Source organism: Scylla paramamosain, chromosome 42, assembly GCF_035594125.1.
Source record: "Scylla paramamosain isolate STU-SP2022 chromosome 42, ASM3559412v1, whole genome shotgun sequence".
In the NCBI taxonomy this organism is placed as follows: domain Eukaryota; kingdom Metazoa; phylum Arthropoda; class Malacostraca; order Decapoda; family Portunidae; genus Scylla; species Scylla paramamosain.
Genome location: NC_087192.1, coordinates 1,230,001 through 1,255,000, shown reverse-complemented (window position 1 = coordinate 1,255,000; position 25,000 = coordinate 1,230,001). Strand labels below are relative to the sequence as shown.

The following is a 25,000-nucleotide window of genomic DNA, read 5'->3' as shown; positions in this document are numbered from 1 at the left end:
CGCGTAGAGGCCATTAACCCGAGGTGGCGGTGGTTAAGTTTAGGTACCGCGGTAATCTGTCATCAATAATGCCTCCTGAACATCCACCCTAAGAAACACTCGCGGAAAAAAAAGACGTAAGGAGAAAAAGAAAAAAAAAAAAGATGTTATAAGGCCTCGGGGGAGTGAGTCGGGGTCAGGTGGTGGTGGGCCTTGTGCCTCAGCACGGTAAGGGCGAGGGTGGCGCGCCCGTCGTGCTCGCCTCGCTGCTCGACCCAAAACATTCGGTGAGGGCCGCCAACCCTCTGCACTTCATTCATAACACAACGCCGCAATCCAAACTGAAAAACGACACGCTCTCCGATACACTCCTAACTGAAGGGAGGCAAGAAAAGATCGCGAGGCGGGAATAAATCCGGTTCATATCGCGTGTGATAAAGTTATCTCCTTTCACAGGATGGGAGGGATCCTGTGGCGAGACAGACAGTGTGAGGCACCAGCAGGTGGCGGGCACACGTTAGCACACCCTCACCAGCACCACGGCTGCAATTCACCGCGGCGGCAAGCTAGATGCGCCCAATTCGCGTTGAGTTAGCAAGTGGTGTGCCTTCATTCATTCATAAGAGGTGTGCGGGGGCGAGGCGGCCGGGTTGGCACGCCTGGCCAGTGCTATCAAGATGGCTACTAGTGGCAAGACGCGCAACGGGCAGCCCAAGAACATTACCTCCTTTATCTCACGGTTGCACGGTGCCTTTACAGAAGCTATGGCTCCACCCAAACTCGTGATAGAGAGACGAACTTTAGAGAAGACGTGGAAGCTAATGGACAAAGTGGTTAAGCAGTGTCAGCAATCCAAAATGAATCTGAAAAACTCGCCTCCTTTTATCCTGGACATTTTGCCAGACACTTACCAGCATCTGAGGCTCATCTACAACAAATACGAGAACAACCTTGCCGCTCTCAACAGTAACGAGTACTTTAAGGTAGGGAGCCCCGGCAGGGAATGAGAGGCAAGCAGGGGAAGGCAGGGTGAGGGAGGGAGAGGGAGCGTTTGTTTTGGTTTGGATGTGGGAGAGGATGGGAGGGAAGGAGGCATGGGAGGGAAAGGGAGGCGTGAGGCTGAGGGAGGAATAGGAGCATGAGGAGAGAGGGAGAAAAAGAGATAGAGAGAGTATGAGAGAGTGAGAGTCAGGTGGCTGTATATGCTTGTATGGTAATTATTGTGTGTGTGTGTGTGTGTGTATGTAGAGAAAGAGTGGGTGGGGGGGTGGGGAGGGGAGAGCTTCTATACCATTTATTCCCCATATACATCCACCATTCATAAAACCTCAGCATTCCATCCCCTAACCTCCTCACTTCCTCTCTAAACACGCAGGGATTCCCACAAATGTAGCCTCATGAATGGGATTTACCATATTAAAAAACCCCAATATAAATAAGAATTACTTCCCTTTTAGATTCTACCATCATAAGACCTATCATCCCATCCCAGCTCCCAAAGCATTACCTTACATAGCAGTGTTTCAAAGGCATTGTATTTTACTGTAGTTGTAGGATTGTGCTGTTTATGATAGAAAGGGAGGGCTTAATGCACATATAACCATTAAGGAGAGAGTAATGTGTTGTACCTGTTCCTTGTGGTTAGCTAGGATCATTAACTACTGAATTTTTTTTTTGTCAAAGTACCTCATTTATTATATAGCCACAGAATCCTAAATAACTAACCTTTGCTACCTAAAGGAAGGTCTCACTGTACACATGACCATTAGTGAAAGTGTAATGTGCACTGTACCTTATTCATGATCTGATTGGGTCATTAAGTAAAGGAACCCATTTATTATATAGCCACAGGATCCAAAATAACAAAACTGGTATCTAAAGGAAGGTCTCAATATACATAGGACCTCTAAGGAGAATATAGCTTATGTATCTGTGACTTGTAATTGGATTGTGCCATCTAACAATGTATTCTACCTGTTGATCTGCTGAAGTGATGTATCAGTCTGCCACATACTGCTGATTAAAAGGTCCCTCTGCTGGTGACTTGGCATAGTGTGTGGGGTCTGTAAGGGTCTTCTTGGGAGGGAGGTAGTCAGTGTAGGGACTTGATTATGGGGAAACTTGAGGGTATGTAGGGAGGGAAAGAAGAAAGGAGGAGGGAGAGTTTGGTTGAGGTGCAGGAGAGGCTCAGAGTCTGCAAGGGAGGAGGTTAGGATATGCCAAGGGTATGGGATGTGTGTACTGGGTTTGGTAAAGGGGTGATAAGAGGAAACTTGCATATATTTGATTAGAATCTCTCTCTCTCTCTCTCTCTCTCTCTCTCTCTCTCTCTCTCTCTCTCTCTCTCTCTCTCTCTCTCTCTCTCTCTCTCTCTCTCTCATGTACTTCAGTTTATTCAGACACTTTTTTTCCCCACATGAATGATTTCATAAGAAGATTGTCCATGAATAAGACCACAACCATGTGTATCTGCATCATTCAGTACTGCACAGCTGTCATTACCTTATTACTTCCACAGCTGCACCACAAGTATAAATCTGTCTGGTCTGCTATAATGCAAATAGCTACAGATGTTTCTCACACACAACGCAGACACTTGCTGATTCATGGGTACTAGTACAGATGGGGTGGGATATGAATGCTTTTTTTTTTTATATAATTTTCCCTAAAGTCTTGTTTCTTTCTTTCTTTCTTTCTTTCTTTCTTTTTCTTTTTCTTTTTTTCTTTTTTTTTTACTCATGTGTCTTTCTATCACAAGGGATTTGTGTCATTATGGATATCTAAATGTCAAGCTGCGAATATTGTCACGCAGGAGTGCCCTGATGCTGGAAAGTAGATGATATGTGAAATGGCAGTATAAATATAGCATCAGTTAGTAGAAATGCACAATTTTAAGATACACAGTGATTAATTACAATGTGCACGGCTGTAGCTCAATATACTTGCTGTAATTCTCCTAAAGCTTCCTACTGCATATTTACACCAAGTCCCTGCTCTTCATAGACCACCTTTTTTTCAAGTGGCTCAGCAGAATGCACCCTTTTTCTTATTGACAAATGTGTGATATGAGAGAAACTGCCATCTTCAGTGTTTGGCCCCTTCACTATGACATGCAACACTTCACAGCACTAAGCAGTTATGTATGGAATTTTTATAAGTATGTACAAGGAAGAATAGGATAAAAAGAGTAGATTTTGCAATTTCTAGCCAGTGCAATGTTTGGAGGTGGCTCAAGAACAAAAAAAAGATAGTCTCAGAGTGGTTAGTAATTAAGGAAAGAATTTTTTTATTATGTAAGAGAGTCACTGACCAAGGACAACAAAAATTTTGAATAAAAAGGGAAAAAAAAGGCCCACATAATGCCAGGTCCCGTAGAAATGCCAGAATAATGATAATAATAAAAAAAAAAAAAGGGATAAATTTATTGAAATGTGCCATATAACAGTGAAAGGGTTAGTCTTACATACTCTACATATCCAAAGAGTGTTGTTGTTGTGCCTGTGTGAGGCTGTGAGGGAGGCACTGGAGGAGGACAAGAGTATGTGAGGCTGTGAGGGAGGCACTGGAGGAGGACAAGAGTGTTTGAGGGTGTGAGGGAGGCACTGGAGGAGGACTAAGGTGTGTGAGGGTGTGAGGGAGGCACTGGAGGAGGACTAAGATGTGTGAGGGTGTGAGGGAGGCACTGGAGGAGGACAAGGGTGTGTGAGGGTGTGAGGGAGGCACTGGAGGAGGAAAAGGGAATTGTGAGGCTGTGAGGGAGACACTGGAGGAGGACTAAGGTGTGTGAAGGTGTGAGGGAGGCACTGGAGGAGGACAAGGGTGTGTGAGGGTGTGAGGGAGGCACTGGAGGAGGACTAAGGTGTGTGAGGGTGTGAGGGAGGCACTGGAGGAGGACAAGAGTGTTTGAGGGTGTGAGGAAGGCACTGTAGGAGGACAAGGGCAGTTCTCTTATCTGGCTACACTTGGCTTATGGCACAGTGAACCTCTAATTCTGCTGATGAGTGGCATTGAAAAAAATATGCATTGAAAAAAGTGGACATAGGCAGCACATGTCAGACGGTGAACATGTAATAGGTGAACAGTTTATGGTGGAGTGGCAGGTTAAGTGTGTTGGAAAAGGGTGGAATAGATTGCGAACTAATTGATGGAATGAGAGATTTTGCTGGGGTGGCTTGAATATTTCTTTTCCTTTTTCTTTGAATGCACAAGGAAGGCTGATCAAGGACAGAAACAGACTCAGGAAAAGAACCTCTGCTAAATTTTTTTTCTAACGCACAAGGGAGGCAAACCAAGGACAAAAAAAAAATAAAGAAAAGAAAAGAAAGATTAAGAGAATTGAAGGCCTGCTGATCATCCCCACCCAAAATTAGATAATTGGAATAAACATACATAGAGGTGAAAAGACATGCAACCAACAGAGGCAAGCTTAAAAAGGCGAGGAGAGACTTTATATCCTGCAGTGAAATCATAAATGGTGACGTAAGAGTGTGGTTAGAAAATATTACTGAAAGATGGAGACATATGCAGTACTTTGAGGGTGGATGGTGGAGTAGTTCATTATATGAGGACAGAGAGGCATATGATTGAGAGTGGAAAGTGGAGTGGTTGAGGTGGAGGTGAGATAAGGACAGTGACAGAGTGCCTGGTGGTGTAACACAGGATTGTTCAATTGACTGTAATTAGGTACACCTTTCCTACATTACTAATCACTGAGACGTCTTTACTTCTACAGCCACCTTCAATCTTTAAACTGGGTAGAAAGTACAAAATCAGTTCTTTTTAATTCCTTACTTCTGGTGGGGTTTTGTATTGCAGTGAAAGGGTTAAGGTGAGCAGTGATGTGGGTTTATGGGGTTGTATGTTACAGAGTTGGGTTATTTGTTATAGGTAATAGTAAACATGCCGTTATATCATCATCATCATTATCATTATCGTGGACAGTGACAGGTAGTTCATGGGGTTGTCTATTGCAGGTTTGGGTTAAATATGCATATACATCACCATCACCACCATCATCATCATCACCATCATCATCATCATCATCATCATCATCATCATCATCTTCCATTCCCAGGATTACATAGCTCATCTTTTTTCCATCCATAGACAATTCCTTCTGTAATCTTCGTCCCACTCATGTCTTCCTCCACACACATTCTGTAGCAGTGGTTCCCAAACTAGGGGGCATGAAGCCATCTTCCTATCCTATCCTATTCTTATCCTTCCTTATCTTCCTATCCATAAATCTGGCCAGTCTTCTTTTTGCATACAATAGATGTTATAAGAGAGAATATAAAGACTAGTTAAAAGGAAGGGAAGGATTATTACAGTTGAAAAAAAAGGGTTAAAGGTGAGTTTATCTGTTATCGTAAAGGGGAAAAAAAATTGACCTGATAAATTTTTTGATTGTGATATTTTTTTTTTATGTATCTGCTTGTTCATCCTTTCCTTTACCCTTCACCTGATCCCAGCCTATTACTTTTCTATGTAACATTTTTTTTACATATCTGCTACTTTATCCTGTCTTTTTTTTCTTTTTCTTTTTTTTCTTTTTTTTTCTTATCTTCCCTGTTCCCTTCATCATCAACTATATACCCTCAGTTTTCCAGTGTTGGCATCTTTCAAGTCTCCATGAATTTTACCAAGTAGAGAGAATTATCATGGTGTGGATGAGATACTAGTGGTTTCTTGCAGCTTCCCTTATTTTCTTATGTTCTCAATATCCATCTCAGGCCCTTGTATAGAATTGATGCTGCTAGTGTTGGGTATTGGTTTCTGTATCCCTGTAGAAAATTAATGACATAATGGGCCTCCTGTCTTAGTGGTCTTGTTCTGTGGTGGAGAATGGAGTTATGTAAGGGAGTTCGGAGTTCTATAGGGAGTAATTGTGTGTGTGTGTGTGTGTGTGTGTGTGTTTAGGGAATTTTAATATTGGTGATTTGTCTGGGTGTTTTAGTACAATTCTATCATCCGCCCAAAACAAAATAGTAAAATTGAATAAATAAATAGGTAAATAAGTAAAAAATCTAAAATAAATAAATAATAAAATAAGATAAAACTGTAGATAAATAAATGATAATAATAATAATGGTATATAGTTGTACCATTATATCAGTGCAGCATTTTAGTGATAGAAATCAATACATACATGGATTCGGGCTTTCTGGTACAGTTACTGCCTTACTCTTCCAACTTACTTATACCTGATGTCTCTTCCTGGCAGTTTTCTCAGGTGTATAGGACACAAAAACTCTCTCTCTCTAACACTCCACCTGTCAACCCACACACTCACATTACCCGACAATTTCATTACATACATATCAATTCAGTCTGATACATTTGCATTTCCATACACTCCTTGCATCTCTTGGACATAAGGAGGCTGTACATTGATCTATCTACCTCACCTATTGCTCCCTGCTTTACCCTCCCTGCTTCACTCCTTTTCTTAGTCCATGTGTCAGCCTCTTGCTTTTCATTCAGGCACACCTTACACTGGATTGCTGAATATGGCCACTGGTTCATTCATTCTCTCGAGGGCTGGTCACTGCCAAGAATAGTCTCTGTCCTTCCCTGCTCTGCTTCCCCTTATTGGTAGTCGTGGCCTCATCTGTCGTCACAATCCCTCCAATACTTACTTCTGCATGTACTGGTGGTTTGTCATCTCCCTCCTTGCATTACTTCTTTGTTATTGGTTCCATTTTTACATTTTTCTCCTTCTGTCCTGCTTCTCGTTTCTCTTTTAGTTTTACTTTTCTTCTCTCTCCCTCCAGTACTCTGCCTGTTGCTATATTTATTTGGTGCATTCTCTCCCTCAGTCTCACTTGTCCTGTCTCTCCTTTCAATGCTTGCTTCCTTCCTTTATCTGTCTTGGTGGTGTATTTTACTGTTGGCATCTCACTGTCACAATTTGTCCTTCATGTATGCGCTGCGTATTGATGAGGCTTGAATGTGGTAGAAGCCTTAGTGATGGAAATGCAAAACTGTGTCTGTGTCCATGTGTGTGTGTCCATGTGTGTGTGTGTGTGTGTGTGTGTGTGTGTGTGTGTGTGTGTGTGTGTGTGTGTGTGTGTGTGTTGTGTCAGAGCTCTCTCTCTCTCTCTCTCTCTCTCTCTCTCTCTCTCTCTCTCTCTCTCTCTCTCTCTCTCTCTCTCTCTCTCTCTCTCTCTCTCTCTCTCTCTCTCTCTCTCTCTCTCTCTCTCTCCATCATTCAACACTCACTCTCTCAAACCACCAGACTCATTACATACATATCAGTTCAGTCAGACACATTTGCATTTCCTTACACTCATTGCATTTCTTGGACATAGGAAGCTGTATATTGAACTATCTATCTCGCCTATCTATCTGTATACCAGGCCATCATTAACAGTGAAGAGGGATGGTTGACATGTCACTATACACAGTCATCCACTCATACCCACAAATATTTCACTACATCTAAGGCTCTCCATCTTTATATCACTAGTCTTCCTCAGGGTCTTGTTCAGGGTTGCTGTAACAGATCAGCCTTTTCCACTGTGGCTGGCCCTCTGTGCCTTCCTCAGTCACACCCATTATAAGCGTTTCTTCTTTTAATGTACTCGTAAATGGTTTAATAAGTAAAATGTTGAGAGTTTTGAAAAATATAGGTCTCTCTCTCTCTCTCTCTCTCTCTCTCTCTCTCTCTCTCTCTCTCTCTCTCTCTCTCTCTCTCTCTCTCTCTCTCTCTCTCTCTCTCTCTCTCTCTCTCTCTCTCTCAAAGCGGGAATGTGTCTGCATTCTCATTATCATCATCTGCCTGTTCTCAAACTTAAACACACACTTTTATGTCCATGTTTGTACTAGGACTTACATTTGGTTGGTACTTCTACTTATACTGGAATTTAAGTATCTGACATTTTTTTGTAGTACTTTTGAGCACATCTGAGTTGATGCAGAAGATGCAACCCTTCAGCATGGTGTGTGGTGGACAGTGTGAGTGTGGGAGGGAGGACAGGGGTGTGCTGGTGGTGGGTGAGGCACAGTGGCCTGGGGATGAGGTCAGGTGAGGTCGCTCAAGGGGAGGTGGGCTGATTACTGGACATCCTTTAGGGTTGCCACTTGTCATTCACCACATCAGTTAAATATACTTGTAGGTACTTGTAAACTGTGTACTTTTACTTACACTTGTATTCATTGTACACTTTAACTCATGGTAAAAAAAAAATGTACATGATCCCAAACCTGGATGTAAGCTGAGTTGTGACCTTGCTGAGTCTGCAGGAGCACAACACTCGGAATCCTGCCACCCTGCTTGGTGTGTGTGTGTGTGTGTGTGTGTGTGTGTGTGTGTGTGTGTGTGTCATGCAGACCAGAGGCAAATAAAAGATGATGAAAAGTATAAATCACCAGATGCCTAGATAGGAAAATGGAAGTAAAAATATCATTATTAATAGTAGTACAATAGTATTAGTGTAGTACATATTTATTGTAGGCATTTTGAGTTGTGTGTGTTGAGTTCAGTGGCTCAAGGTTAGAGTGTTAGCCAGGCCGTTGCCCTCATTCTGAGCATGTCAGGAAGTGTCAGCTGATGAATGCCTGACAGCTGCCAGGGCGCAGAGCCATCCTGAAGCCTCACTGCTTGCCACTGCTCGTCATTAATGGTGTGCGTACTTTAAGGCCCCATGCAGCTTGTAAGCCATTCTCATGAAATTTGTTGCATAAAGTTATATTTTTTTTGTTGACAATGATAAAGGAGATGTGGGTTCTCTGACCGGCCACAATACTGTACCTAGATTTATTTTTATAAAGCTTGCATGTCCTGACTGACTGAACTGTAGCACAGCCTGACAGGTCCTCACCTCATCCACACTGATTTGTGTTGGGCAGGGTGATGCAATTGAACATGTTTGCAGTTAGTTTCATGCAAGAAAGATTTTGTGCACCAAACCTAAAGTTGTTTATTTTCTAATGGATGACAATGTTGTCACAGTTTCTTACAGGGGAAAGTTTTAAACATGACATTTATTTATGGATACTTCTGTGAGGTACTCTTTGCCTTCTTTTACTGACATAAGAGACATCAGCCACTTCCAGAATTGTAGTTGGCCATACAGTAACTTAGTGGATGGCAGTTGTCTTTCAGTTACTTCTGCAAATAGCATTAACCCTTTTTTGTGCTCTTGGTTGACTTCCTTCATGGGAAAGAAAAAAAAAAAGATGAAGTGCATGCACACCTGAGTACATCAGCACATTGTACAAGGTCTTGTGCCTCCCTGCCGGACGTGACTCCTCACCGCTGCATCAGCACAGGTGGTGGTGCCCTGGTGACTGTCTTCAGGTCACCAGAGTCACATTGCACTCAGTTTTTTCTTGTTGTGTGGAAAATTCTCAGCAGATGGAGAAAAATCAGGGAAAATGTAAATATCTCCTTGAGTGGAAACTTGAGTGGAGTGGAAACACACAAACATTTCCACACACTCACATGTAACCATGACATGTATGGCGTAGGAAAGAGAGAGAAATTGTGATCAAACTACATGGGCTGTAAGTTAATTTCTTCTTTTAATGGCATTGAAAGCCTGGTCTATCTTGCCTGTACATATCAAATCCCTCTTGCTGTGGACTGCTGTTTGGGAACTGCTGCACAGAACAGAAGGGTCTCTGCTTATTCCTGCCTTTACATTGTTTACTCTAATCCTCTCATTCTCCTGTTGCTTCTCACATACCTTAGCTCTTTGTCCTCCCACCTGCACTGGAGCTTGTCCCCTTGTACTATCTGTAAGTCTGAACATGGCAAGTACAGTGCTGTAACCATGTAAGAATTCTGTCATGTATAAATGCACAGATCAATGGACTACTTATAAATATTTACTTTTGATATATTGCCACATCATTAGCACCGTAACTTTTTGACTTGTGGTGGAGATAAGGGAAATATGGTGTTAGTGCTTCTATTGGCAAGACAGATAATGAATAAGTGTGGTGGTGATCTGCTGTGTGTCTGGAAGAGGAGTATGCGTATATGGCTATGTAAATATTGCTAATGTTTAGTGAGGAAGATCACTATAGACTGTTATTGAAGAGAAGGCATATGTTTGGAATGCCGCTATGTGCTTGTGTGGAAGAGATATAGATTAACATGAGCTCTTTTTTTTTTCTGTATTAACACAGTTCTTTTTCTATTCTTTGATTACATGGAATGGTATGAGTTTATTAACATACAGCTCTTTTTCTGTTGTTGAGTATATAAAAAAGAATAGGTAAGATGAGAATGCTTCTGTTTGTATGATGGAAAATAAAAAGAGGAGTAAAGCTCAGAATTGGCTTGTTTTTTTGAGAGAGAGAGAGAGAGAGAGAGAGAGAGAGAGAGAGAGAGAGAGAGAGAGAGAGAGAGAGAGAGAGAGAGAGAGAGAAGCTGGGAATTCCCTTTATTTCCATGAGAGAGGAAGCAGTGGGTAGGAAACGCTGACATTGTATCCTAACACACACACACACACACACACACACACACACACACACACACACACACACACATACATACACACAGTAAACCTATCCATGATAATAATATCGTGGTGTGTTTAGTGTGCTTGTGGTGTGGGCCATCAAATAGGGTGGAGCACCAGGCAGCACCATGACTGACCACTTGTTCCCAGGTGCCTCCCACACACACACACACACACTCACAGCTAAACCTTCTGACTGGAACAAAGAAGGGAGAGAGGAGACTTAATTGCAATATTAGACTAATGGAAGAACTGGAAAAGATAGACAGCAACAAAATTGTGATGTGGGATACAAGCGACACTAGAGGGACACAGAAAGGAAGCTGAAAAAAGAAATTCGTAGAAGGGATATCAAAAGAATAGTTTTCCACACAGAGTAGTTGATACAGGGAACTGCCTCAACAAGGATGTGGTGCAAGCAAAAACTATTCATAATTTCAAGGCCAAGCTAGCTGATAATAGAGACAGAGGCGGGACAGTATGAACGTAGCTCCTTTCCTGCATGACACAACTAGGTAATCACACAACCCCACACACACACACACACACACACACACACACACACACACACACACACACACACACATACACACACACAGACACACACACACACAGACAAAACTGGATAGATATAGAGATGGGATACTGTGAGATTACTTCCCTTCCATAAACCACAACTAGGTAAATACAACTAGGTAAATAAACACACACACACACACACATACACACACACATATTTATTCTTTGTGTTAAGCTCCTCAATCTTATGTACATTTTCACAGTAACTACTGCCTCATTGATAAACTGCATTATTATTATTATTATTATTATTATTATTATTATTATTATTATTATTATTATTATTATTATTATTATTATTACAGTGACTGATGAAGGTGGTGTGTGTGTAAAGAGTATTCATAGCTTTAAAGATAAATATGACAAATTCACTTTAAAGACAAGACATACAGGTTTGACTCAGTCCTGTAAAAACACAATAAGGTAAGAACAATTAAGTAACAACACCCACACACACACACACACACACACACACACACACACACACACACACACACACACACACACACACACACACACACACACACACACAGGCCTTGGCGTTGCGTGCTGGCTTAGTGATAGCATCTTGGCGCTCTCAGGTGCATAGATTTTCACTGACGAGGGAGCAGCTGCCGTCCTCCATGAACAAGATGATGAGTGTGTGACGTGGAGTAGAAGTCTTTGTTGTATCCATGAGGTTGGCGTGAAGGGACAGACAGGATGGTCGGTGTATAAAAAGAAAGGAAATAAATGTATTAGCAAAATGTGATGATATTATTTTTAAAGGAAAGTTAATACATTTTTGTTTTTATTTTATTTTTTTAGAAGAGAAATAGTATAAATATGTCTTTTGGTTGTTTTTAAAGGAAAGTTAGTATTTTTTTTATGTAGGAGGGTTTTAATGAAAGATTAGTAATAAGGTTGTGGTAGATAAAGAGATCAAACAAAATACATGTGCAGAAAAGACTCAAAGGACAAAAGAAAAGCAAGATATAGTGACAGAATTAACAGTGCTGTACGTTAATGGAATAAAGATGTTAAGTCTTCCCCCCAAAAAAAATGTGCTGATATTTGTAGTAGACTGTGAGTTGAGAGGATATACAAGACCAAAATATCCATGTGTCTTGAACTGGATAAGAGTGTAGACAGAGACAGGACTGTACAAATTTAACTGAAATATCAAATTTTGTGGGAATGCAGCTTAAGATAGTAGTAACATCTTATAAGCCTTCAGGCCAACCATTCAGTCCTCAAAAGAAAATAAATAAATAAAATAAATAAATAAAATAAGTAAATAAATAGGTAAATAAATAAATAAATAAAAATAAATAAATAAAATAAATAGATAAATGGTGCAGTATAGACTTATCAACATTAAAGGAAAGAGAAAGATAAACAAATGTGAATCTATAAAGTGGAAAAGTAAAAGAAGAAAATATAGGCCTGTAACATTGTAAAGAAAGAGGAAGAAGAGAAACAAGTGTGAATCCAAGGTGGAAAAAATAATAATAATAAAAAAAAGAAAATATAGACACATCACATTAAAAGAAAGAGGAAGAAGAAAAAACAAACATGAGTCTAAGTGGAGAAAATTATAAAAGCAACAAAACAAGAAAATTTAGGCTCATAAAATAAAAAAAAACATGAAAAAAACGATATTAAAAGAGAAAACCGAAAACAATAGAATGAAACATAGGAGATAAATAAAGTATGATGAGCATATTAGTGATGAATTAACCCTTTTACTGCTATGATCATCTTTTACCAACAATTAGAGCATAGTAGAAAAAAACATTTAGACTGATTAATTATACTTATATAATTCTTGTGTTATATATAATTCTTGTGTTATTTATAAACCAATGACTCGCACTTCTTTCCCTCAAGTCTAAACACTAATGCATTCATCAGTTTTTTTTTTTTTTTTCAACATTCTAAAAGATTTTCCGTAATTTAAATCCTTCATCCTTACAAGCATCTAGCTGTAGCCAAGATTGTGGTCTTTTCCTGTTAGTATCTTCTTTATTCCCTAAGTTGTTGTTTATTGATAAGGTTTGTTTATCTCTCAAGCTTGACTCACACTCTTGTCCTTCACAGTGCTTGGTTTTATGCAGGGGTAAATGAAATGTGCCTTGGATAGGAGGGTGTTGAGGAGGAGGGGAAATAATAGAAAAAACTAGCTAAATAAAGTTGATTGGTGTGGAGGTGGAAAAAAATGATAGTAAAATAAAAGCTAAAGTTGATTGGTTGACTGAAAAAAACTAGTTAAATAAAGTTGATTGGTATGGTGGGAAAAAAATAATAATAAGAAAATACTAAAGTTGATTGGTTGATTGTAGATAGGTGGATAACTTGAGGTACCTAAAGAAAAAAGAAAAGAAAAAGAAAAAAATTAAAAGGATTGGCCACTAAAGGTACCCCCAAAAAATAATAATAATTAGTCACTGTAGATAACTTAAGGTACTAAAAAAAAAAAAAAATGGACCTCTGTAAATAGATAACTTGATAACTTAAGGTAGAAAAAAAAAAAAGAAGTTAACTGGTTAACTGATAGATAACTGAAGGCACTGTGACAGGTGAAATGAACTGTGCTGTGATGAAATAAGATGCAAATAGACAGTGAATGGCAGGGAGAAAGAATTGATTGGCTATGAATAGACACCTGGTGAATGGTGACACAACAGCTGAGGTCAGACAGTGGCATGATACACTGTGGGTGAGTGAGGCAAGAATAAAGTGAATGGCAGGGAAGGTGGAAATAGATACCTCCCATGTGACAGTGCCTGAGGTCTGGTGATGCTGGTGTCAGGGATATAATGGAATGGTGTGGGAGTAAAGCAAGTTATTGATGATACTGTAGATGAATTATGAACAGTGGAGAGGAAGGTTAGAGTGAACAGCAAGGAAGGTGGAAATAGATACTGTCTCATGTCACAGTGCCTGAGGGCTGGTGGTGTGGGCGTCAGGAATGTGAGGGAATGCTGTGGAGATCAAACAGGTTATTTATGAGGTTAATGACTCTAGGAAATAAATGTTGAATAGTAGGGAAGGAAAGGTTTGTCATAGGTACACAAAAAGTAAAAGAAATTTTTGAGTATAGGTGAATTGCAGTGTATGAATGTTGTTTATTAATATTTTACTCTATGAATGGGATAATTTTTGTCCTTCCTGATCACTGAACATAGAAATTGAATGTCAAGCTAAGAAAGTATAGGAAATGCATGAAATAAAAAAAAAAAAAAAAATCTATATTTGATCCTAAATTACAATTTTTATTTAAATGTTATTTAAAGAATGTATCAACTTCAAAAGCTGTGATTAACCTGTTTGAAATGATGTCCACTTGTATAGAGAACCTTAAGGGAAGAAGAGGTGTCTGGGGAAGGCTGATGAGAGGAGGGGAGGGGAGGGAGGGTGAGAGGAGGAAATCTTGGCCACACACACACACACACACACACACACACACACACACACACACACACACACACACACACACACACACACACACACACACACACACACACACACACACACTGTGGTACATGTTGTCACACTCCTGTCATTATCTTTACATGGTCATGGCATAATTTCAGATATTTATCTCTCAGTTTGACAGCTCTCTCTCTCTCTCTCTCTCTCTCTCTCTCTCTCTCTCTCTCTCTCTCTCTCTCTCTCTCTCTCTCTCTCTCTCTCTCTCTCTCTCTCTCTCTCTCTCTCTCTCTCTCTCTCTCTCTCTCTCTCTCTCTCTCTCTCTCCTACAGTTTACCATAAACAGCTGTGACTTCCTGACAGTTATCTTGATAACACATTACACACCAAAATAACTCAGGAGAGCACCACCACCACCACCACCACCACTACTACTACTACTACTACTACTACTACTACAACTACCACTACAGGATTACAGTGAATGATAGGACAGTGACAAGACAAACCAATATGACAAAAGACAAAATGATAAGATTAAAACATGACAAAATGAGTTGATATTAAAACATTAAGATGATATCAAAACATTAAGATAGGAAACAGGAGACCACCACCATCACCACCTCCACCACCACCACCATCACCACCACAAGCCCCGCCCACCTCCTCATTCCCACCTTGGCAGGCCACTCATAATAATTCCATTGTCACCAGGTCCCATGTTGGTGTTTAAGTTATATTGACTGGTCTCAATAACCTTCATCCTGAGGTGATTTTTTTAATATTTTTGAGATATTGATACAAGAAATAATAATGTGAAGGTATTAATGGAGACAGTTAAAGATGGTACAAAAAATAATCAAAATGTTAATGGTAATGCTGAAAGATATTAGTACAGGGAATAATGGTACGAAGGTGTTGATCATTTAGAGAAGTTGTGGGTAATACAAATAAGTAAAAATATCAAGGTGTTGCTAATTTTTTTTTTAGATATTAATAGAAAAGAAAAATTAATATCAAGGTATTAATATTAATTTTAAAAGATGTGAATATAAATGTAATCATATCTAGGTACTAAAGGCTTTTATTTTATTTTTTTAAGATATAAAAAAAATAAATAATATGAAGGAATTAACTGTGATTTTTAAAGATTACTACAAATAACTATATCAAAGTATTAATGTAGGGAGGCCATGGAGACAATAACATCAATAATTTACAAACACACCACTATAACATGGACAACTGTGGAGGGGGGCAGGGGAGGGGACCTTGCCAACATGAAGAGCAACACCCAGACCTCCTTTCATCTAATCTGTGGGTAGGAGGGTGACCTTTGCACACCACGCACGCCACACCACACACACCACTTACTATCGCATACACCACACAATACACATCATGGGGATATCAATTTTATTTTATTTATTTATTTATTTATTTATTTATCTATTTATTTATTTATTTATTTTATTTTATTTTTTTTTTGCTTGGATTTTAAACTAAATTCCCCCCAAAAAAACAAACTGAATCAGGGTTATGTGGAAAGTTTACTTCTTATTCACACCACATCACACCACACCACACCATACCATACATCTCACAGCACACCACACTGTTCATCCACTCCGCACCACACCCCACAGCACACACCACATCCTGTTCACATCCTGCTGCTGTGGGATGCTAACTGCTGCGTCGTCAGTGGAAAGCATTGTATCTGAGCAGGCACAACTCTCAGCCAGGCAGGTGACAGAGGTGTGGTGAGGCAGGGGTGGTTTTCAGTGCCTGGTGTGGGACTCTGCTATGTCTTGTGTGTCTGTGTGTCTGAGTGTCTCTGTCTCCCTATCCAGCAGCCTGATAGGAGTGTGGAAAGTGTTGATTTTCTGGTTGTTTATACTGCTTCTTTCTCTTCCCCTCTTTCTTCTTTTTTCTCTTCTTTTTCTTTTTTCTATTTTTCCTATTTTTTCTTTCTCATTTCTTCTTCTGTTTTTCCTCCTCATCATCCTCCTCCTCTTCCTTCTCCTTTTTTTCTTCTTCTTCTTCTTCTTCTTCTTCTTCTTCTTCTTCTTCTTCTTCTTCTTCTTCTTCTTCTTCTTCTTCTTCTTCTTCTATATAAAAATAATTACTATATTAGGTTTGTCACTCTGATCATAATAAATTGATAAAAAAAATCTTTTCTTATCCTCTTCCTTCTCTTACCACCACCACCACCACCACCCCCACCACCACCACCACCATCTCTCAAATATCATCTAAACCTCAATGAGTCAATACCAGTTTCCCGAGGCAGCAGGGAGTGGTGACACACGAGTAACATCTTGTACCTGCCGTGACTCACCATCAGCTAATCGTCATCATCTCAGCCTGTGTCTTGCTTTGCCTAGACGTGTTATTGTTGTCTTTGTCATTCTCTTGCCTTAACCCTTTCACTGCGATACGAGACAGTTAACAGCACCAGAAGTAAAGCAGAAAATCTTTATAAGCATATACATGAAAGTTAGGGATGAGAAAGAATAGATATTTTGATTTCTACCTTGTTTGAAGATTGGAGGTGGCTGTTGAACTAGTAAAGACGTTTAAGAGTTATTGGTAATTAAGGAAAGATCTGTCTAATACCAGTGAAAGGGTTGAAAGACTCCCTGGGGTTTCAGAAAGGCTAGCCACCTAATGAAAACTGAAATTATTGTATTTGTATTCTGTTATGTATGTATTGGTTATAAATTAATTGAAATGTTTAATTATTGCTCCATCTCATGTTGTAATGTTGTAGGGAATGTAGTTTAGTTGGCAGGCATGATGTGAAGTATTTTTCTTTAGGTAAGGAATAGGAAGATGAAGCTACAGTGATTGAGAGAGAGAGAGAGAGGGAAAGTGAAAGAAAATGTAGGAATAGTGGAAATGGTTAGTGTTTATCCTTCTGGTAGGAAATGGGGATATGGGAGTGCGATGATTAAGAGATAGAGATTGGTGGAAAGGAAGACAAGAAGAGGAAAAAAAAATAAGTGTACAGAATGGAAGAAATGAGAGAGAGAACAGAGAAAGTTAGAAGAGAAAGATAGAAGAGAGAGAGAGAGAGAGAGAGAGAGAGAGAATGTGATATTAATGAAAGTAGAGACATGAAGAACAGAGAAATAATTACACAACGAGAGAAATGAAAAAGGAAGAACATATGAAAGAATAAAAGGTAGAAAAGAAAGAAGAGAGGAGATTGGAAGAAACCGTAGGTACTAGAAAGAGAGAGAGAGAGAGAGAGAGAGAGAGAGAGAGAGAGAGAGAGAGAGAGAGAGAGAGAGAGAGAGAGAGAGAGAGAGAGAGAGAGGAAGTGGGAAGGGAAAGGGAGCAGAATAGGGATGAGAGGGATGAGTGGCTGCAGGGAGGGAGACAGGAAGAGAGGGAGGGAGGGAAGGATAATCTTGGATGTATGCCTGAACATAACAAGGTGGTGGATGACAGGGAGTGCATGTGTGGGTGGAATGGTGGAGGAGGGGGTGTAAACATTTGGGTGGAGCACTGGGAATATGAATGTTGGCCTGGGAAAAATTGAAATGTGAATGTAGTTAGGATAGTGTATGTTTCTCAGTTGTGATCTCATGATGTAGTCAAGAGGTGAGAAAATTATTAGTGTTATATCTTTTATGATGGATGGAAATGTAATATGGACTGTGGGGAGAGAGAGAGAGAGAGAGAGAGAGAGAGAGAGAGAGAGAGAGAGAGAGAGAGAGAGAGAGAGAGAGAGAGAGAGAGAATGTACTAGTGTGTATACTGATCATATAAAAAACAGAAATAATGATAATAATAATGTAAAGGAGGCTTGGATGGTCACAAGATATAAAAAAAGAAAAGAAAAATAAACAAATAAAAACAGATTAATTGCAGCTCTCCTAAATTTGTATAAAAACTTATAAATTTGACCCAAAAAAAAAAAAAAAAAATCTGTAATATATAGGTAACTTCTAAAGGGGATTTGGTAAATAAGTAAGCACCAGCAGGAGTGTTGATAACCATGCATACCTTCACTGTACTGTGTTGCCCACTCCACCTCAGTGATGTGCCAGCTGAGGGGAAGCAAGCCTGGTAGCACTGCTGCTAACAGGTGCCCTTTCTTGTTACCCCTTCACTGTTAGTCTTTCCCACAATCATCTGGAACTAGTAAAGCAATTTTTATTTATTTTCTTTTCTTTTCTTTTCTTTTCTTTTATTTATTTATTTTATTTTTTTAATATTTTTTTGCTACAATTTCTTAAATTTGTAGTTCTGTACGTTAGCACTGATTAAAATAACCATATTTTTCTTGCTTTATATTCATGCAAACAATTTATTACAGTGATGTGAATGTCAACAAAAGATGACTATAGCAGTGAAAGGGTTAAGGTCACTCAGCATGATGGGTGGACAAAAATTTTAGCTTTTTTTAAAATTACATACGTTTTATTTTATTTTTATTTTATAATTTATTTATATATTTATTTTTACACTTAGTACTCTGAAGTCACTAGGAGCAGCAACAAAAAGGATTCACTGTAAATTATTCTGTGTTATGAGGAATTGAGTTTTGAGTTTTGAGTCTTGCAATAGTTTGTGTGTGCCTTCCTCAGAGAACCCCAGTAGTGCCTTGCCATAACTCTAGGGACAATATGGGTTTATCTCAGCGCTTGAGGCAGTAATGGTAGTAACTTAAGACTGGTATTACTGCAAGAGTCCATTTATTATACTACTTCTTTTATTGGGCATCTTTTCTCATAATCTCCATCAACGTTTGAGGCATTTACTTTCTCTATCAGTCTCTTAAATAGTTCTGTAGCCTAAGAAATATAAAACTAACCTCCTAATATCTCTTCTGTATCCAAACAAGTGATCTTATTTTTACAGTGTTCTGAGCCTTAATGACAAGTGAAAGGTAGTGAAAGGGTTAAAAGAGAGGGAGAGGGAGGGAGAGAGAAGAAACTGACTAAAAAAAAAGCTTCATTCTAATTCTTTATGTGAATGTTGCATATAACTTTGCCTGGTAGGGATAAGAGAGCGCTGAGGGATCCCTGTACTATTCACTGTGTCTTCCTCCACCAGGTTTTTGTAGAGAACATGATGAGGAAGTGCAAGCAGGCGTCGCGGCTCTTCAAGGAGGGTAAGGAGCTCATGTTTGACGAGAGCTCCCACTACCGCCGCAACCTGACCAAGCTCTCCCTGGTGTTCTCCCACATGCTGTCGGAGCTCAAGGCCACCTTCCCTCAGGGCTCCTTCGCCGGGGACCAGTTCCGCATCACCAAGGGCGATGCGGCAGACTTCTGGAAAAAGTGCTTCGGGGAGAAGTGAGTGTTTACCTTGTCTTGTTTGTTTGTTTGGCTGTTTGTAATTAGATTTGCCTTGTTTTGTTTACTAAGTTTTGCTCGTTTATACTTAATTTACCTTACTGTTTATATAGATATGCTTTTTCTGTCTTCCTAGCTGTTTATTTATTCACTGTGTTCTATTTACTTAAGTTGTGTTTACTTAGGGTTTTTCTTATATTTGATTCACTTAATGGTACATTTTTCCAGTGTTTTTCCCCTCATGTAGTAAGGAGGTCCTTCAAACTGTCCCTTTCCACCTTGGGCTGACAGAGCTAGGAGTGTGTGTGTGTGTGTGTGTGTGTGTGTGTGTGTGTGTGTGTGTGTGTGTGTGTGTGTGTGTGTGTGTGTGTGTGTTCGCCTGGGCCTCCTATGTGGGACTGCTGGCCTGGTATACAGATAGATAGAATTTTTTTTATTTATTTGTTTTATTTGTTTATTTTTTTTTCCAGCTTGGCATATTTATTTATTATTTATCATTATTATTATTATTTATTCTGTTTATTTTTCAGTTTTTTTGCCTGTACCACTTCTATATCTAGATTGTTCTGTTTTCTATGGTTCTTAATTTTTTACTTTTTTATTTATTTATTTATTTATTTATTTATTTATTTATTTTATTTTATTTATTTTTTTGTATGTGTTTATTTCTGTTTTTGTTTGTGCATGTGTTCATTGTGCATTTATTTTTACAAGTACATATATTTTTTCTTCATCTGATATTCTCTCTCTCTCTCTCTCTCTCTCTCTCTCTCTCTCTCTCTCTCTCTCTCTCTCTCTCTCTCTCTCTCTCTCTCTCTCTCTCTCTCTCTCTCTCTCTCTCTCTCTCTCTCTCTCTCTCTCTAAGTTTACACAGGTAGGGTTGAGCCAAGACATGTAAACTTACTCACACCTTCCTGTTTGTAAAGTGCATAGTTAAGTTTAGGTGCAGGTGCTGACAGACACTTAATTCTTGCACACACACACACACACACACACACACACACACACACACACACACACACACACACACACACACACACACACACACACACACACACACACACACACACACACCATTCATACCTTGCCAGATTTTCCTCTCTCAACCTCACCTCATTGAATGTGTGTGTGTGTGTGTGTGTGTGTGTGTGTGTGTGTGTGTGCATTTGTTTCATTTCTTGTCCATCCTGTTGCTAGGCTTTTTTTTATTCTTATCATGCCAACAAGAGAGAGAGAGAGAGAGAGAGAGAGAGAGAGAGAGAGAGAGTAAACATCCAGATTTGAAATGTCAAGCGTTCTCTTTATTCAACTCAGCCTAGTAATGGTGTGGTGGTAGTAGTAGTAGTAGTAGTAGTAGGAGTAGTAGTAGTTGTTGTTGTTGTTGTTGTTGTTGTTGTTGTTGTAAGAATATAAGAAGTAAACTCAATATTATTTTACTAATTGGATCAGTAGTAGTAGTAGTAGTAGTAGTAGTAGTAGTAGTAGTAGTAGTAGCAGCATCAGCACTAGCAACAAAATATAAACATCAGCATCAGTAGTAAGAACAATAGTAATTGTACACATTTTTATAGCTACATAATTAATGAGGAAGATTTAATAGCAGCAACAGCTGTACTACAGGTGCACAAGCTTCCATCCAGAGTGTTCACTCCTTTCACTACTGTTTGCCACAACTTTCTGTAATCCTTAGCCACTGTGAGTTATTACTTCTGCTTCCTACAGCCACTCTAAACATTGCACTGGGTAGGAAGTGCAAAATCTGTTCTCTTTTATCCCCTCCTTTCTTGTAGATGCTTATAAAGAGTCCACACATTGATTTTAGTGTTGTGAATTGTTGCTTATTGCATCAAAAGGCTTAAGACAGCACACCTTCCTTATGCCAAAATTTATTCAATTCAAGAATGATAGATATCTGAAAGACTACTATTGTTTTTACTAGAGAGGTAATGAAAGTAAAATCATTAACTAATTCTAACTTATTGAGTGAAACAAAGTAAACATTCCAACATAGTGGTTCAGTCACTGCTATGAGGGGTGCCTTCACTGCTGGGTGCTGAGACAGTACGTCTTGCACAGTGATACACATTGCACCCCACACACACTGCAGGTGATGGGTAGAGCCAGCCATCACTGCAACAGGGACAGCAATTAGGGTATGGGAAGGTGGCCAGAGTGTGTTCCTGTGGGTGCTCCTCTTCCTCCTCTTCTTCCAGCCTATGACAGTTGATTCCATTCAGCACAGTGGAGGCATCTGGCATCACTGTCCTGGGCTGCACTAGTGGTGATCATCAGACACACACTCCAGTTGTCAATGATCATTCTTGACTTCTCTTCAGGAACTGCCATTCTTTTGAGCCTTTCTCTCTCTCTCTCTCTCTCTCTCTCTCTCTCTCTCTCTCTCTCTCTCTCTCTCTCTCTCTCTCTCTCTCTCTCTCTCTCTCTCTCTCTCTCTCTCTCTCTCTCTCTCTCTCTCTCTCTCTCTCTCTCTCTCTCACCTTTTGTTTTCCTTGGCCAGTGCCACTCTTCCAGAAAAAAAGGAAAATTAAATGGTTTGAAATAAGTTTGAATGGTACAACTGAGAGTGCATTGGTATGAACAGTTCCTCACAGCAGAACACGTCAGTTTGCCTCTATAACGCTCTGCTCTTGTCTTGCAGTGATCCATAGCCATTACAACAAATGAACTCCTCAGGACTGATAGGGTTGAGTGGATATCAGGAGCAACATCAGGTGTTTTTCTGTCTTCCTGTTTTTGTTTACAAACTTGACTGGCAGATGGTGGTGGTGGTGGTGAGTCAGCAGCCACTAACTGCTACAATAGCTGAGTCATTAGGGTTTTAAAAGATTAGACAGATTTATGGATGGGAATGATAGGTGGAAATAGGTAAGCATGTCTCATCCAGGCACTGCCACATATTGGCATAATGGCTTCTTGCAACTTCCCTTATTTTCTTATGTCCTTATGCTCATAGCTGCTCATTTAGGCCTCAAGACTTACCTTTAATCATCATGTACATCTGGCATATTGAAAAAGATATAAAGATGAATCAGTCTCCATAAAGTGAATAGATTTAAACAGCTCTCTTAGCAAGCCAGTGATAACCAGACACCAGCACAAGCAGCCCTGTGCACCACCACCACCACCACCACCACGCCAGCACAAAGCCACCACCTGTACTGTTTCAAATGCATCGACTCTTGGCTGGAAGAATTTAATATGTAATTCACTGTTTTGAAAAGAGATTTATGACACAGTTGAACATTCCTGATAGTGTTTTGTTGTAAATACAGACTCTGGTGGGTAGACATGGTAAAAATTTGCTGCTTTTTGGGAGTTTTATTCTTTATTAGTTTATTAGGTTTCATTTATTTATTTATTTATTTTCTATTGTTAGGGATAAAAGATTGTAAAGTTGTTGTAGTGATAGTAGTAGATATAGTGTTTGGTGTTAAAGATAGACATTCATGGTAAAAAATGTTATAGTTTTTAAAGGTTTTCAATTGATTTAATCTCTATTTCGTTTTAGTTATTTTTTTTAGTATAGATGAAAGGACGTAAATTTTTAGTAGTAGTAGTAGTAGTAGTAGTAGTAGTATTTTTATAAGTAGTAGCAGAAATAATCTAAGCAGTAATTGTGGCAGCATTCTTATCAGCAGTAAAATTCCCCATGGACACAGACAGAATGAGAGAGAAGGAGTAAGATGAAAGAACAAGATGATACTAATTGTGACGATGATAGTAATAATGATGGTGATGGTGATAAGTGAGAGAATGAATGTGGAAGGTTATATTGGTGATGATAATGAAGTAATGGTGATGTCTGTGATGATGGTGATGATAAGTGAAGAGAATGGTGTTGGGTTCTTGTGATAATGAGGGAGTAAGTGATGGTGAAAAGAAGGATGGAAGAATATTAAGTTTGTGATGATGACTATATAGTGATGATGATGGATAAGAGAATGAAGGTTTTGAATAATAGTGATAATGATAGCAAGAAAGATAAGTGATGGTGATGATTATGATGGTGAAGGATATAAGAATTAAGTTTTGATGACTGTAGTGATGATGATGATAAAACCTATGAAGAGAATAAAGGTGTTGGATTGTAGTGATGATAATGAGAAAGATAAGTGATAGTGAGGATTATGATGGTGAAGGATATGAGTTCAAGCTTTGATCATGACTATAGTGATGATGATGATAATGGTACCAGCAAGGAGAAGGAACAGAATAATAATGATAATAATAATGATAATAATAATAATAATAATAATAATAATAATAATAATGATAATAACAGGTCTTTCAATACAAATACACACAAATACACAAATAATACACTAAAAATATAAGTACGTATATACAAACTCATCAATATACATCAATTTATCAAACATCACTGCCTCTGCCCATCACTATCACCCCATCACCCCCATCACCCCATCACTACTACCCTCTTCCTTTCCCATCCATGCTCACTTCTCTCTTCCCATCTCCTTTTTCCTTCTATCATCTTTCTCTTCCTTCTGTTTATTGGATATTCCTGTACTGTTACATCACTGGTCCTCCTCTTCTTCTTCTTCCTTCTCCTCCTCTCTTCTCCCTCTCGTCCTCCCCCACCTCCTCTCCTCTCACATACTGTCCTCACGAAATACCCCGATATCTTCCTATCTCAATTCCCCATTTCCCTGTACCTTCCCTTTTCCCATTTTCTAATTTCCAGCTTTTCTTTGCTTATTAATATGGTGTCGATGAGATTGGCCAAGAATGCAGAGAAAGAAGAGAAATAGGAAGAAATAATGGTTACTCAATTTTATACTTTGAAAATTGAGAAATGTAAGGAAATATGATGATAAATAAGTAAAGTTAAATAGTTACCCATCCACCTGTCTTCTTCCACCTATCACTCCCATCCACCTAATCCACTTATCGTCCTCCCATTACTATATTCCCTTAGGTTAGTGATTATTATAGTTTCTCCCATTTTTTTTTTATCTAAGTTTCCCTTGTTATTACCACCATGATTTGTTTATTCTGTTTTCCTTGTTATTTTTGTTTTGTATTTTGTATCTCTCTCTCTCTCTCTCTCTCTCTCTCTCTCTCTCTCTCTCTCTCTCTCTCTCTCTCTCTCTCTCTCTCTCTCTCTCTCTCTCTCTCTCTCTCTCTCCCCTGTGTGTGTGTTTGTATGTTGTCTTAATTATTATTCTTGCTCGTATCTTGTACTTCCTCCTTCTCCTCCACTTCCTCCTC

The 25,000-nt window shown here is 39.2% G+C and overlaps 1 protein-coding gene across 1 annotated transcript in view; it reads left to right on the top strand.

The window, feature by feature from the left end:
- Nucleotides 1–196: 196 nt before the first annotated feature.
- LOC135093218 (protein PRRC2A-like) overlaps nucleotides 197–25,000 on the top strand; it is a 66,717-nt gene continuing 41,913 nt past the window's right edge. Inside the window, exons 1-2 of the mRNA XM_063992204.1 lie at nucleotides 197–962; nucleotides 19,509–19,750. Coding sequence (XP_063848274.1) covers nucleotides 657–962; nucleotides 19,509–19,750 — 548 coding nt within the window. The 5' untranslated portion in view covers nucleotides 197–656. The remainder of the gene's footprint in view (nucleotides 963–19,508; nucleotides 19,751–25,000) is intronic.